The sequence below is a fragment of the Callorhinchus milii genome, unplaced genomic scaffold, assembly GCF_018977255.1.
Source record: "Callorhinchus milii isolate IMCB2004 unplaced genomic scaffold, IMCB_Cmil_1.0 Scaffold13, whole genome shotgun sequence".
NCBI classification, from domain to species: Eukaryota; Metazoa; Chordata; class Chondrichthyes; order Chimaeriformes; family Callorhinchidae; genus Callorhinchus; species Callorhinchus milii.
The window spans coordinates 10,298,435-10,315,137 of NW_024704754.1; the positions used below are offsets into that span (position 1 = coordinate 10,298,435).

General features: G+C 48.4%; 1 protein-coding gene across 2 annotated transcripts in view; it reads right to left on the reverse strand.

Moving 5' to 3' along the window:
• LOC103177263 (lysine-specific demethylase 3B) overlaps positions 1–16,703 on the reverse strand; it is a 67,365-nt gene that overhangs the window by 10,669 nt on the left and 39,993 nt on the right. The window contains exons 13-20 of one of the 2 annotated variants that reach the window (XM_007891345.2): positions 10,455–10,607; positions 10,084–10,191; positions 9,154–9,281; positions 7,533–7,860; positions 5,726–5,880; positions 1,502–1,771; positions 730–901; positions 73–163 (exon numbers count right to left, since the gene is read on the reverse strand). In XM_007891345.2, the coding sequence (XP_007889536.2) occupies positions 73–163; positions 730–901; positions 1,502–1,771; positions 5,726–5,880; positions 7,533–7,860; positions 9,154–9,281; positions 10,084–10,191; positions 10,455–10,607 (1,405 nt within the window). Of the gene's footprint in view, positions 1–72; positions 164–729; positions 902–1,501; positions 1,772–5,725; positions 5,989–7,532; positions 7,861–9,153; positions 9,282–10,083; positions 10,192–10,454; positions 10,608–16,703 lie in introns of both variants that reach the window. The other variant, XM_007891344.2, reaches the window with a different exon arrangement.

Sequence of the window (16,703 nt, forward strand, 5' to 3'; positions counted from 1 at the left end):
GAGAATGGTTTCCTGGGAGCCTGCAGCTTACAAAGCATGAAGAGCTAGATACAGAAATGTCGATTTTACTACCTGGTTGGCATCATGTCCCTGAAGTCTTCACCTGGAGGCCAGTCTTTGAGTTTCAAAACCATTGGCTGTCCTTCTTCAGACTTCAAACGTTCTATTTCAAGACCATAGCAGAATTTTAAATAGTCACTACTTTCAGCAGTTTTATTTTTCTTGTACTTTTTGAAATTAAGTTTAGTTAGGGTTTTAAGAAACGGCTTCTTTCTTACTGCCACCAAGATTAGTCAGTTAAGACTTTAACGCAATACCTGATTCACAGGTAATTGACTCATAGTCCTCATAAATACTTGTTCCCAAGCTGCCTATTCCAGCCATCAGTGGCTGTTTTAACATCATGAGACCGAACACATTTAAGAATTCAAAATCAAAGCACAATCACCCATCGATCGAAATATTACCAATAAAAAGCCCATTAACAACGAAGGGCTTTGTAGCTGAAAAACAAATATGCAGCCCCAAATAGCTTTAACTTAGCTTTGAAAACTCACTCCTTTATTCTCCTCTTACCTCCCCCCTCCCCATCATCACCTTGTGATCTTTGACTGAACTTCAAAGTCTGCATTGTTAACATCCTCTGAAAGGAAATTGAATTTCACAAGAAAGGGTCACAGGAAATCTACAAATACAACATGATGAGAATAGTTAAAACTCTGTACTTACTTGAAATTACTTCAAAGCCATCCCAAAAGTCCCGGACTTTAACATCAGAGATGATAGCGCAATTTCTGCAATTGACCAAATCAACCTCCTGGTCCCCAAATTCTCGGCTGAAAGCTTCCGGTTTCCAAAGCGCTGTGTTCAGCTTCTTATGGACACCAGAGACCAATACGGGCTAAAAACATGCAAGAGAAACGATCGAGTTTGCAATTCATGTACCCTTGATTATATATTTTTTTGATGATGTTTCTGGCTGGAATTGTTCCCTTAAGAATACCAGGCATATTCTTGCATCTGGACACATGGTCAGTATCATTGATAAAATCATCAAAGCACGAGTCTAGGTATCTGAACTACTCATGTATAGTTTGGATATGAAACTGGTCTGGCCAACTTTGAAATTATTTAAACTTCGGAGAACTTTGCAATGATTGCAGTACAATAATTCAAATGAAATTGTGAAGTGATTTAATGGTAAAACTGAATTTTTCCTGGTCACAAAATAAACATGACATGCATGAGGTGACTAATATTAATTACATCATTCATAAAAGGTGGGGGTTTTGCTCCCATTTGTAAGATGCACAATTATATGCTTTGTGTGGCATTTGAACACACAATGGATTAACAAGGAGCTCACAAAACTGCAATTTCAGGCTAATGGAACCTCTCTACTCAACTCCAGACTCCCACGACCATAATTTTTTGCTGAGCTAGAATCTTTATTAACGCCTCTGCATGTGCACCACATACACTCAGTGTTTGTGCTGTGTACCTGTCCCTGTTTCCAGCATTCCCTGAAGATCTTCCAGTTGTTCTTGTTGCTGGGGTCCTGCAGGCAGAGCAGACGGCCATCACAGAGCCAGCAGTGTTGGGTATTGGGGTCCAGAACGCTCATCTCCATCACACCTTGCTTCTTGCTCTCTCTCAGTGGCTCTGTGGAGTTCCCACTCCGCTTTGCTGTGTCACTAGACATTTTGTTCTCTACCACTGACGCAATTATATGATCCAGGAAGTTTGGTAGGCCACCCTTGCCTTTATCAGCCTGTGAAAGAGCAGGTTATATAATTAAGGGTACCAGCAATAAAACTAAAAGATTGAGATACAAGTACAGTTGTTGTGAAGTTAAGAAAGATTCCAGAGCTATACGGTTCTATATAAATCAATCTTGAGCACATCTGTGTTATATAAGAACTAGATAATGATCAGCTCTAACCAAAGTGCTGTTATAGAACAAAAAAAACAGAAAGAGGTCATTCAGCCCATCAAACTTGCTCCACCTAATTATTTGATCCAGTCAGATCTTTTAATCCTAATCTCACACCCCCCTTTGCCATACTGCTTAATACCTCCACTACCCAAGCACCTGTCTATTTCTCTTGGAAACATTTCCACTGATCTCTCCTCTACAGCTTTATGGGGCAGAAGATTTCACATTTGACAATCCTGTGTGTGAAAAAATGCTTCCTGACCTCAGCTCTCACTGTCTTCGTTCTAATTTTAAGGCTATGCTCCCTTGTAATGGGATTCACATTACCTGTGAATTCCTTTTATTGTTTTAAATACTTAACATCCTCTCCTCCAAGAAACACAACCAGTCTACCCAGATTCTCAGTAAACCTCCCCTGATCTTTAGTGGCACAAGCATTGCCGCGTACACCACTCTCAACATCCTGTGAGTAGTCATCGACAAAAAGACCAGCCACATCAACACTGTGGTTACAAGAGCTGCACGGAGGCTAAGGTCTCTTGTGTTGTGTGGTTCACCTCCTAATGCCTCAAACCTTCCACTACCCACAAGGTGCAAGTCAGGTACTCACCATTCACTTGGATAATCCAGCCTCAACAAGGTTGGTATCATGCAGCCTGGCCATTCAGGTCAGTCCACTCCCTTTCCCACAGACGACAGTGGGGCTACTCTCTCAGCATGCACTATAACAACTCACTAACCATGTTTTAAGAGCAATTTCCATCCTTGTAATCTCCACAACGACAACAATAAAATGACATTTGTATAGTGCCTTTCACGTCAGGAGGACGTCCCAAGGAACTGGACAGTCATTGTTTCGGATCCAATCTGGGGGTCGGGATTGGGAGGGTGGAGGGCGGGGGGGAAGGAAAGTGATTGAAAGTACGGTTGAAGAGGAGGGTCTTGAGATGGGTCTTGAGGGAGGCAAGGGAGGGGGCGAGGCGGAGTGACTGCAGGATGGAGTTCCAGAGAATGGAGGCAGAGTGCACTCCGCCAATAGTGGGGCAGCGAAGTGGGGGACAAGAAGCAGGCCGGAGCCAGCTGAGCAGATGGAAAGGGCAGGTTGGCAGGGAGGTAGGAGGTCACATAAGTAGGAAAGCACAAGGTCATGGAGGGCTTTGAAGGCGAGGACCAGGATCTTGAATCTTCTGTGAGATGGGAGGCCAGTGGAGTCGAGCGAGCACGGGGGTGATAGGGCCTGGTGTGGTAAAGGACATTGGCTCGAGTTCTGGATGATCTGCAACCTATGGAGGGAGGAGTTGGGGAGGCTGACAAGCAGGGAGTTTGAATAGTCAAGCCTGGATGTTATGAATGCGTGTTTGAGGGTTACAGTGGCCTCCGGTGTGAGACACTGGCGGAGCTGGGCGATGTTGTGGAGGTGGGGGAAGGCCGAGCAGGTTGTGGCACGGATGTGGGGTAGAAAGGATAGTTGAGGGTCAAACAAAACACCAAGGTTCCGGACTGGCTTAGTAAGGTGGAGTGGGAATCCTTGGATGTTGATGCTCTCAGTGCCTGAGGTGTCAACCCAGGACAAGAGCAGCAGCATCATAGCAATTCCAAGTCACACACCATCCTGATTTGGACATTCATCGCCACTCCATTAACGCTGTGCCAAAAACCTGGAATTCTATATGAAACAACATTATGGGAGCACGATCGCTAAAAGGCCTCCAATGGTTTAAAGAGAAAGAACTACGAATGGGCAATAAATCCTAACAAAATGCCCATATCACCTACATCCCAAAATGGAATATATAAAAAATATATCTTTTAGTCCACATCTGGCTTGTTCAAAGTAGTTTCATTTCCCTTCCACACAAATCTTGTATTCTTCTACCCACAGCACGGAAACAGCCCTGATCAAAGTCACAAATGACATTCTGTCCATCTGCGACCAGGGTTCTCTCTGCCTCTTTGTCCTCTTCAACGTTTCTTGACACTGTCGACCATTCTATTCTCCTCCACTACCTCGCCTCTCAACTTCATGGACCTGCGCTTGCTTGGTTCAAATGCTACCTCTCCCAAGGTCTCCACGAACAGCTTCTCCTCCAGCCCCCGCATCCCCCAGGGCTCTGTCGTTGATGCCCTCCTTTTCAACATTTGAATGCTTCCTCTTGGTGACATCAACCGTAGACATGAGATCAACTTCCACATGTATGCAGATGATACCCAACTGTACCTCTCCACTTCCACCCTCGACTCCAGGACCACTGCTGTTCTCACAGGCTGCCTTCGGACATCAAGTACTGGATGAGAGCTAGCTTTATCCAGTTGAATGTCAACAAGAACAAAGCCCCCCTGCTTGGCTCCTAGTCAAGAAGCTTAACCAGACCTGCCACATCAACACTGTGGTTACAGAGCCTCCATACCTCCTGACTCTGACAGCATCACCTTTCATGGATGCACTCTACACCTCATGGAGCCATTACGGAACCCATTCATCCTGTTCGACCCTCAACTGTCCTTTACCACCCCCCTCATCAGTGCCATGACCCGCTTCACCTCCTCAACATTGCTCGACTCTGCCACTGTCTCTCTGCCGAGAACTTCATCCACGCATTCATCACATCCAGGCTCGACTACCCAAACTCCTGCTTGTCGGCCTCCCCAACTCCTCCCTCCACAGGCAGCAAATCATCCAGAACTCTGCAGCCCGTGTCCTCTCCCACACCAGGCTCCGCAAGCCTATCACCCCCATCGTCGCCCTGCTCCACTGGCTCCCCATCACTCAGAGGATATAGTTCAAGATCCTGGTCCTCACCTTCAAAGCCCTCCACGGCCTTGCTCCCCTCTACACCTGTGACTTCATAACGCCCTAATCTGTCCACTCCCTCAGCTCAGTGGGCTCCGGCCTGCTTTACGTCCCTTGCCATGCCCGCCCCACCATTGGTGTGCAGGCCTTCAGTCTCTTTGTCCCCACCCTCTGGAACTCCAAACCACAGTCCCTCTGCCTCGATCCCTCCCTTGCCTCCTTCCAGCACCTTTTTCGACCGTGCCTTCAGTCACCCTCCTACCACTACCCTCCACCCCTCCTGATTCCAATCACCAGCTCGGATGCAGATCCAGCAACTTACGATATCCTCCTGATGTGAAAGGTGCTTTACCAATGTAATTTGTTTTTGTTCTACTTCCTACTAAGTCAAGAGTTTGCCAACTTTTTTAAAAAAAAGCATTTTAACAGCACATGCATTTACAACATGAGGTAGCAGTCAACTAGTGTGAAGTGGTTAGCTTGCATTCATGTCCCAATATCCTTTTCTGGTATTTCGACATCAAGAACTTCTTCCTATCTATCCTACTGATTGTCTCCTTCACGTAAAAAGACTCGATCATGTCCCTTGATAACTTTTGTCAAATGAGAATAAATTTAACTCTTTCAGTACATTAGCTGAAAATGCAGTTCCACTTTTGTCCTCTTTTTCAAACCCTTTCCTTGGCCTGTCATTTTGTAAGTAGGAAGACAAAAACTGGATAGTGCTCCACATGCAATCTCACTAAAATATTAGTGCCCAAATTGTCTCTTTAGACTTTCGGTCTATGAACTTTATTACACTGGTACATTCTATAATTTTATTTACCACCCACCTCCCCTGCAATTGCTGACATTTCTTTTTAAAATTTACTTGCTGTTTATAGCCTTCAAAGGAAAAAGATAAACACAGGAGTACACATGTTATAATAATGGATGATTTATATGAATTACAGGATATAGCACTGAAACTTTCATAAACATCACTTTACTTAAATTACCTTTGATACAGGTGTAAAAACTGATGGAAATGGCAGAGTGGTGTCCGCAGTCCCTCGTTGTAACTTTCCTGGGGCAGAGTTTAGTAGATCTCTAAGGCTTGAACCTTCTATCTTGGTGGTAGAGGGGCCTCCTGATAAGAGGCTGCTGAAGGGCTCTAAGATAGAAGGAGGTTTGGACAAAATATTGAATGAGTCCAGTGCCAAGGGAGGCCTTGATTCTTGACTTTGGCTCAGGACAGATCTTAATGAGAAACTATTGCTTTCTGTGAAGAAAGAAAAGATGAAATGTTATACTGGTAGAACTAAAACCAGTGTGTATCAGAGAAAGCAGCAATCATCAGCTTTACCTATTACTAGTTTATGGCAAACAATGTACTCACAAGAAATGAAAGTTACAATAATAACATCTTACATGCTCGGTTCCCTGACACATTGCATGTTGCCAGCGAGTATACGAAAATCTGATTTGATTGCACATTACAGATATGTATAATATGTACACAAATTGTACAGTACAGGAATTATGTACAGTAAATTCTCACCCATGTCATCCTCATCCACCACCTCTCTTCCCTCATCCACTTTAGTGGGACCACACTAGCCCGGTTCAAGTCCTACCTATCAAACCGCCTTCATTTTTGTCTCTTCAAACAGTTTCTCCTCCCACCCCCGCCAGTCATCTGTAGCATATCCCAAGGCTCGCATCCTTGGCCCTCTTCCTTCATCTATATGCTCCTTCTTGGCGACATCATCTAGATTTGGGGTAAACTTCCACATGTATATGGACGACACACAAATCTACTTCTCCTCCTCCAGGTCTGCCGATGTTCTGTCAGCTTGTCTGGCATACATCAGGGCCTGGATGAGGCAAACTTCTTACAACTAAATGTTGACAAGACGGAAGCCAAGCTCTCGTCAACGTCTTGTATCCTGTGGCTCTGACCTCCTCGACCTCCCCGGCCTATCGTTCAGACTCATTGAACCGTTGTGCAACCTTGGCGTCAGATTCGACCCTCAGCTCTCCTTTTTTCCCCACATCTGGTCCCTGACCAAGACTGCCTTCCTCCACCTCACTGCCCGCACCTTACACCAGACACAGCTGAACCACTCGTCTATTCGTTCGTCACCTCCCGACTTGACTTTTCAAATGCCCCCTTTGCCCTACCTAGCTCCACCATACTCCAAATCCAGGTGTTTCAAAACTCCGCCTCCCGCATACTCAAACACACTAATCTCCGTCACACCAGTTCTAGCCAGGCTCCACTGGCTCCCTATCGCTGAACGAATCGATTTAAATTTCCTCACACTTGTTTTCAAATCCCTTCTTGCCCTGGCACCTCCCTAATCTCTGATCTACTTAATCCCCCAACCCACTACCCGCTGCCTCCGCTCGACTGCTTCTGGCCTTCTGCATGTCCCTCGTGACTTCCTTTCCACCATTGGTGGCTGCGCTTCCAGCCACTATGACCTTGAAACTCTGGAACACTCTTCCTCTATCCTTCCGCCTTGCCCCTTCCTTCCCCAACTTCAGATTGCACCTGAAAACCTTCCTCTTTGACCCCTGCTCGACGTCATGCTCCGCCACTGTCAAGCGCTACCCTGTGCGAGTAGCGCTATAGAAATGCAAGTTGTTGTCAGGTAAACTCCAGACAACTCAATCCTGCTTTAACTCGTCATGACCATTTAAATCATCATGCAGTCTAATAAGGGACATTGCTTTACTGTTCACTCTGTTTAACATGTAACTCATCACATTGTAGAAATTCTTGCAAAGGTTTGTCACCACTGATCTAAAAAGTAACCTTACCTTTCTTTTCCTCCTTTGCTTTCTGAGTGGCCAGGTCTGCCAACCAGTGTAATGCAGATGTGGTGTCTGCTGAACTCAGTGTGCCATCCTTCAAGCTGGAAGTGGTGGAGACCGTATCATCATCAGTGGTAAAGCTTACGTTATTGATACTACTCCCACTCATGTTCACGTTACAGTCTTCACCAGTCTCACCGCTGCTGTCTGCTGGCTCTGGCTTCACCTCCAGTGTACTGCCACTTGGGTGAGACAGATTCATGGAGCCTGCGCTGCTTATAGAGCCTTCGCTTGCTGCAATCGTGCTAGTGGGATTTGGAAGACAACTTGAGAGCTGAAATAACCAAGAATTTCAGATGTAACTAGGCCTATTATACTGCTTTATAAAATAATAAAATGAGTGTACAGCAGAACACTTGTAATTCACACAATTATAGATGTCTATGAGATGCCTAAAAGGATGGAGAAAGCAAACAAGAATACATAAAGACAGCATACAAAGGATAAGTCAACAATACAATACAAAATTACATTTGTAAAGCGCCTTTCACGCCGGGTGGAAGTCCCACGGGGCTGAACAGTCAGGGATTAGGACCCGAGTGGAGGGAGGAGGGGGTTGGGATCAGGGAGGGTGGAGGGCGGGGGTAGGAGCGTGGTCGAAGACACGGTCGAAGAGGAGGGTCTTGAGGCATGCCTTGAAAGGAGACCAGGGATGGAGCAAGGTGAAGGGTTGAGTGATGGAGTTCCACAGAGTGGGGGCAGAGAGGTTGAAGGCCCGACCGCCGATGGTGTAACGGGATGGGTGGGGGATATGGTACAGCTCAGAGCCTGCTGAGCGGAGGGAGCAGTTTTATTGATAAGGAGTTAGCAGGTCAGAGAGGTAGGAGAGGGCAAGGCCAGGGATGAGGACGAGAATTTTGGCCAGGGTGAGGATGTGAATTTTGAACTCAATCCTCTAAGGGGGAGCTAGTGGAGCCGGATGAGGGTGGATGTGATGGAGCCTGGTGTGGGATAGGACACGAGCTGCAGAGTTCTGGATGTTCTGCAGCTCGTGGGGAGGGGAAAAAGAGTTGGGGAGGCCGACAAGGAGGGAGTTTCCGTAGTCATGCCTCGAGTTGACAAATGCGTGTATGAGGGTTTCGTCAGCCTGAGGGGTGAAACAGTGGCAGAGTTGGGCATTGTTGAGGAGGTGGGGGAAGGCAAAGAAGGTCATGGCACGGATGTGGGGGAGAAAAGACAGTTGAGGATCGAACAAGACTCCCAGGTTCCTGACTGGCTTGGTGAGGTGGAGTGTGCATCCGTGGATGCTGGTACTGCCAGTGCCTGAGGTACGGAGGCAATGGCGCAAGCCAATCAGGAAAGCCAACAGTAGGCAGGAAGGGTGGTTTAGAACATTTAAATAGTAACTTGGTGTAATAAGAAGATTGCTATCTTGGAAAGATGAGATCAAATGGTTAAAAGTTGACTTCTGCAGCCAAACCTCGTAGCAAAGTCAAAACGCATCACACTTATCAAACATAATTATGAACAACAAATTTCAATTTCATGTAAATATAGCACCTCTTCTTGCATGGAGGTCTGAATAGTGGTTTCCATAAGTGAAGGCATGTTTAGTAGAGTAACATACCTGCGATACTCCATTTGGTGCTGCTGGTTTTGGCAGTGGCTTGAGCTGTTTGCTAATGCATGGGCAGTTCGCTTTAATACCCCACTTGCCTCTTGTTGCATGGACCATATCTCCAATATCATATAGAGCTGTTGAAAGAGACAAAAGTATTCAGAAATATACATACGCACACACACATACATATGTAGAGTTCAGTTGTTATGTAATCTGGGAATATGAGGAAACTGGAAAAATTATATTGTTTAAAACTCAGATTATCGTGGAGTCCTGTAGCTCAGTGGTTAGAGCACTCGCCTTGCAAGCGAGACACCTGGGTTCAATTCCAGGCAGGGCGAAACCTTGGGCAAGTTCCTTACTCCACACAGAGCCTAATAATGATCCCTCAAAAAAAAACAATAATAAATTGGTCGTTTTCAATCTACAACTGTTTGTAAGACACTGCTGTGCGCAATTAGCTGCCGCGTTTCACCCACAAATATAGTCAATTCACTTTACAGTATATTCTGTGAAGTACTTTGAGACGTCGAGAAGACGTGAAAAGCGCTATAGCAAATGCAAGGATTATTATTATTATTACATACAGAAGCATCCTGCATAACATACTCCAGATTCACAATAAACAAACAATAAGTTCATTGAGTGTAGGATTTAAAAAAACTCTTGGGAAAAATGCAAGTCACAGAAACTGAATATTGTAACCGTAAGCTGTCCTAAGCAAAATGAAAATCCATCACCTATGTAACATGGCAAAAATTTACAAAGAATGTACAGAAACAGGTCAATCAGCCCAACCAGTCCTTGCCGATATTTATAACCCACGAGTCTCCACCCACTGCTACTCCCTCCCATACCCTTCTGCGGGGAATGTGACGCAGGCCCCTGCAATTTCATACAATGATGAATAGGGGACACAGAAGATCATACACTAACCAGTGCTGGGAATAATTTGAGTTGGCATTAGATTCTCTGGCTCATGGGCCTGTCCTTTAGCACATTTCAGCCAGGAGAATACCTCATCTTCAGAATTCCCATCATCCACTTAAAAAATAGAAAGAACATAAATTAGACATAATCCAAAGGATAGATAAACAATGATAAACAATCATTATGTGCTTGGACTTTAAAATAATTTCAGAAGATGGTTTATGCCTTTGAGCTTCTTAATATTACTGACAAAGGGAGTTGAATGATTAATTATACAGTACTCACTGAAAAATACCTTCGCTTTGTCAATGCAAGTATTATTGCCATTCCCTTTAATGCATCGTATTAGTCCCCTCCCGGTCACATCTTTGCCTTACCTATTGGTGGCCGACTCTTCCTCATCCTGTAGCAGTCGAGGCAGACACCAAAGCCACATTTGCGGCAAACCCAATGGATATTAAAGAGTGTTGTTTCGCACGCATCACACATTTCTCGTATACCACGTACAGCACGTTTCCATGCCAGTTGTTCTTAGGGGAAAAAAATAAAAATACATTTAATCCCAAGTGATGGAAAACTATTACAGATCATAATGTACAAGGCGCTACTGAAACATACCTACAGTATGGAGGATTGTTGCACTGAGACTACTAGAAAAAACATGAACTGTCCGTTTATCATCTTATTTCCTTCAGTATGTTTGACAGATGCTCAACTCTCCCATTGATCTGGCTGAATCCAGCATCCGCTCAGCAGGAATAGCTTTGGTGAGCTCTCAATTGCCACCTTTATGGAATGTCTAATCTGGACCCTGCAGGTCCTTCGCTGCACCAGAGAACACACAAAATCTCGGTCTACAAATCTGGAGTATTCCCTGACTCCCAATTTGTTTAAAGCCATAACCTTCAACTCAGATTAGCTACCACTGTGTCAATCTACCAGATCCAATTTTCAATGAATCAGAGTTGCTTTCTGTGAGGAAACTGCAGGACACATCGCTCGGTCCTAGGGAAGCTCCGACTATCTGTCCAGACAGTGAATCACAAAACATTGCCTCTCAATTCTGCTCTCTCACTCTTTTTGTTTCTTTCTCAACCGCGCTCCAGCCCTTTCTCTCTCTCTCTCAATCACTCTCACCCTTACTCTCTCTCTCAACCGCGCTCCCCCCTCTCTCTCTCTCAATCACTCTCACCCTCACTCTCTCTCTCAACCGCTCTCCCCCACCCTCTCTCTCTCTCAATCACTCTCACCCTCACTCTCAACCGCTCTCTCCCCCTCCCTCTCTCTCTCAATCACTCTCACTCTCAACCGCACTCCCCCTCTCTCTCTCAATCACTCTCACCCTCACTCTCAACCGCTCTCCCCCCCTCTCAATCACTTTCACCCTCTCTCTCTCAACCGCTCTCCCCCCCACCCTCTCTCTCTCAATCACTCTCACCCGCTCTCCCCCCCCCCTCTCAATCACACTCACCCTCACTCTCTCTCTCAACCGCTCTCCCCCACCTTCTCTCTCTCTCAATCACTCTCACCCTCACTCTCTCTCTCAAACGCTCTCCCCCACTTTCTCTCTCTCTCAATCATTCTCACCCTCACTCTCAACCGCTCTCCCCCCCTCCCTCTCTCTCAATCGCCCTCACCCTCTCTCTCTCAATCGCCCTCTCTCTCTCGGTCACCCTCACCCTCTCCCGATCGCCCTCACAATCTCTCGCTCTCTCATACAATCGCCCTCACCCTCTCTCATACAATCGCCCTCACCCTCTCTCATACAATCGCCCTCACCCTCTCTCATACAATCGCCCTCACCCTCTCTCATACAATCGCCCTCACCCTCTCTCATACAATCGCCCTCACCCTCTCTCATACAATCGCCCTCACCCTCTCTCATACAATCGCCCTCACCCTCTCTCATACAATCGCCCTCACCCTCTCTCATACAATCGCCCTCACCCTCTCTCATACAATCGCCCTCACCCTCTCTCATACAATCGCCCTCACCCTCTCTCATACAATCGCCCTCACCCTCTCTCATACAATCGCCCTCACCCTCTCTCATACAATCGCCCTCACCCTCTCTCATACAATCGCCCTCACCCTCTCTCAATATCGCCCTCACCCTCTCTCAATATCGCCCTCACCCTCTCTCAATATCGCTCTCACCCTCTCTCAATGTCGCTCTCACCCTCTCTCAATGTCGCCCTCACCCTCTCTCAATGTCGCCCTCACCCTCTCTCAATGTCGCCCTCACCCTCTCTCATACAATCGCCCTCACCCCTCTCTCATACAATCGCCCTCACCCTCTCTCATACAATCGCCCTCACCCTCTCTCATACAATCGCCCTCACCCTCTCTCATACAATCGCCCTCACCCTCTCTCATACAATCGCCCTCACCCTCTCTCATACAATCGCCCTCACCCTCTCTCATACAATCGCCCTCACCCTCTCTCATACAATCGCCCTCACCCTCTCTCATACAATCGCCCTCACCCTCTCTCATACAATCGCCCTCACCCTCTCTCATACAATCGCCCTCACCCTCTCTCAATATCGCCCTCACCCTCTCTCAATATCGCCCTCACCCTCTCTCAATATCGCCCTCACCCTCTCTCAATGTCGCCCTCACCCTCTCTCAATATCGCCCTCACCCTCTCTCATACAATCGCCCTCACCCTCTCTCATACAATCGCCCTCACCCTCTCTCATACAATCGCCCTCACCCTCTCTCATACAATCGCCCTCACCCTCTCTCATACAATCGCCCTCACCCTCTCTCATACAATCGCCCTCACCCTCTCTCATACAATCGCCCTCACCCTCTCTCATACAATCGCCCTCACCCTCTCTCATACAATCGCCCTCACCCTCTCTCATACAATCGCCCTCACCCTCTCTCATACAATCGCCCTCACCCTCTCTCATACAATCGCCCTCACCCTCTCTCATACAATCGCCCTCACCCTCTCTCTCAATCGCCCTCACCCTCTCTCTCAATATCGCCCTCACCCTCTCTCTCAATATCGCCCTCACCCTCTCTCTCAATATCGCCCTCACCCTCTCTCTCAATATCGCCCTCACCCTCTCTCAATATCGCCCTCACCCTCTCTCAATATCGCCCTCACCCTCTCTCAATATCGCCCTCACCCTCTCTCAATATCGCCCTCACCCTCTCTCAATATCGCCCTCACCCTCTCTCAATATCGCCCTCACCCTCTCTCAATCGCCCTCACCCTCTCTCAATCGCCCTCACCCTCTCTCAATCGCCCTCACCCTCTCTCAATCGCCCTCACCCTCTCTCAATCGCCCTCACCCTCTCTCAATCGCCCTCACCCTCGCTCTCTCTCACTCAATCGCCCTCACCCTCTCTCGTTCTCTCTCAATCGCCCTCATCCTCTCTCTTGCTCTCAATCGTCCCCACCCTCAGTTGCCTCCACCCCCAGTCACCCCCACCCTCAATCGCCCTCTCTCTCAATCACGCTCACTCTCTCAATCGCCCTCACCCCCTCCTCACTCAATCACCCTCACTCCCCTCTCTCTCAATCGCCCTCACTCCCCTCTCTCTCAATCGCCCTCACCCCCCTCTCTCTCAATCGCCCTCACCCCCCCTCTCTCTCAATCGCCCTCACCCCCCCTCTCTCTCACACAATTGCACTCATCCTCTCTTTCTCTGTCTCTCTCAATCGCTCTCTCAATTGCCCTCACCTTCTTTGTCTCATACAATCGCCCTCACTCGCTCTCTCTCAATCGCCCTCACCCTCCCTATCTCTCTCGCTCTCTCTATCGCCCTCACCCTCAATCGCCCTCACCCTCTCTCTCAATCACCCCCACCCTCTCTCTCTCAATTGCCCTCACTCTCGCTGTCAATCACGCTAACCCTCTCTCTCTCAATCACTCTCTCTCAATCACCCTCACCCCTTCTCTCAACTGCCCTCACACACTCTCTCTCTCGCCCTCACCCTCTCTTTCTCTCGCCCTCACCCTCTCTTTCTCTCGCCCTCACCCTCTCTTTCTCTCGCCCTCACCCTCTCTTTCTCTCGCCCTCACCCTCTCTTTCTCTCTCTCGCCCTCACCCTCTCTTTCTCTCTCTCGCCCTCACCCTCTCTTTCTCTCTCTCGCCCTCACCCTCTCTTTCTCTCTCTCGCCCTCGCCTCTCTTTCTCTCTCTCGCCCTCGCCTCTCTTTCTCTCTCAATCGCTCTCGCCTCTCGCTCTCTCAATCGCTCTCGCCTCTCGCTCTCTCAATCGCTCTCGCCTCTCGCTCTCTCAATCGCTCTCGCCTCTCGCTCTCTCAATCGCTCTCGCCTCTCGCTCTCGCCTCTCGCTCTCGCCTCTCGCTCTCTCAATCGCTCTCGCCTCTCGCTCTCTCAATCGCTCTCGCCTCTCGCTCTCTCAATCGCTCTCGCCTCTCGCTCTCTCAATCGCTCTCGCCTCTCGCTCTCTCAATCGCTCTCGCCTCTCGCTCTCTCAATCGCTCTCGCCTCTCGCTCTCTCAATCGCTCTCGCCTCTCGCTCTCTCAATCGCTCTCGCCTCTCGCTCTCTCAATCGCTCTCGCCTCTCGCTCTCTCAATCGCTCTCGCCTCTCGCTCTCTCAATCGCTCTCGCCTCTCGCTCTCTCAATCGCTCTCGCCTCTCGCTCTCTCAATCGCTCTCGCCTCTCGCTCTCTCAATCGCTCTCGCCTCTCGCTCTCTCAATCGCTCTCGCCTCTCGCTCTCTCAATCGCTCTCGCCTCTCGCTCTCTCAATCGCTCTCGCCTCTCGCTCTCTCAATCGCTCTCGCCTCTCGCTCTCTCAATCGCTCTCGCCTCTCGCTCTCTCAATCGCTCTCGCCTCTCGCTCTCTCAATCGCTCTCGCCTCTCGCTCTCTCAATCGCTCTCGCCTCTCGCTCTCTCAATCGCTCTCGCCTCTCGCTCTCTCAATCGCTCTCGCCTCTCGCTCTCTCAATCGCTCTCGCCTCTCGCTCTCTCAATCGCTCTCGCCTCTCGCTCTCTCAATCGCTCTCGCCTCTCGCTCTCTCAATCGCTCTCGCCTCTCGCTCTCTCAATCGCTCTCGCCTCTCGCTCTCTCAATCGCTCTCGCCTCTCGCTCTCTCAATCGCTCTCGCCTCTCGCTCTCTCAATCGCTCTCGCCTCTCGCTCTCTCAATCGCTCTCGCCTCTCGCTCTCTCAATCGCTCTCGCCTCTCGCTCTCTCAATCGCTCTCGCCTCTCGCTCTCTCAATCGCTCTCGCCTCTCGCTCTCTCAATCGCTCTCGCCTCTCTCTCTCTCAATCGCTCTCGCCTCTCTGCTCTCTCAATCGCTCTCGCCTCTCTCTCTCTCAATCGCTCTCGCCTCTCTCTCTCTCAATCGCTCTCGCCTCTCTCTCTCTCAATCGCTCTCGCCTCTCTCTCTCTCAATCGCTCTCGCCTCTCTCTCTCTCAATCGCTCTCGCCTCTCTCTCTCTCAATCGCTCTCGCCTCTCTCTCTCTCAATCGCTCTCGCCTCTCTCTCTCTCAATCGCTCTCGCCTCTCTCTCTCTCAATCGCTCTCGCCTCTCTCTCTCTCAATCGCTCTCGCCTCTCTCTCTCTCAATCGCTCTCGCCTCTCTCTCTCTCAATCGCTCTCGCCTCTCTCTCTCTCAATCGCTCTCGCCTCTCTCTCTCTCAATCGCTCTCGCCTCTCTCTCTCTCAATCGCTCTCGCCTCTCTCTCTCTCAATCGCTCTCGCCTCTCTCTCTCTCAATCGCTCTCGCCTCTCTCTCTCTCAATCGCTCTCGCCTCTCTCTCTCTCAATCTCTCTCTCAATCACTCTCGCCTCTCTCTCAATCACTCTCGCCTCTCTCTCAATCACTCTCGCCTCTCTCTCAATCACTCTCGCCTCTCTCTCAATCACTCTCGCCTCTCTCTCAATCACTCTCGCCTCTCTCTCAATCACTCTCGCCTCTCTCTCAATCACTCTCGCCTCTCTCTCAATCACTCTCGCCTCTCTCAATCACTCTCGCCTCTCTCTCAATCACTCACACCCTCTTGCTCTCAATCACGCTCACCCTCTCGCTCTCAATCATAAGAACATAAGAATTAGGAGCAGGAGTAGGTCATTCGGCCCCTCGAGCCTACCCCGCCATTCGATAAGATCATGGCTGATCTTCAGACCTAACTCTAATTACCTGCCCTATCCCCATATCCCCTAATCCCTCTGTTTCTTAAAAATCTATTAGTCTCAGCCTTGAAGATGTTCAAGGACTGAGCATCTACAGCCTTCTGGTGTAGTGAATTCCATAAATTCACTACCCTCTGAGTGAAGAAATGTTTCCTCAACTCTGTTCTAAAAGGCTGACCCTTAATTTTAAGACTGTGACCCCTGGTTATAGATTCTCCTACCAGGGAAAACAGTCTCTCTGTGTCTACTTTATCAGCCCTTTAAGAATCTGATATGTTTCAATAAGATGCTCTATATTCATCTCTGTATATAATGTGTATCATATTTACCATATAGTCAAAACATCATGCTCTTAATCACTCTCTCTCCCTCTCCACTTGTTGGAAGTGTTGTCCTTCAAATAAACCAAAGACCTTTCTGCCTGAGCAGGTGGACACCAAAGATCCCATGGCACTATTCGAAGAGTTAAGTTTCTTTCTGTATCCTGGCCCGCAAA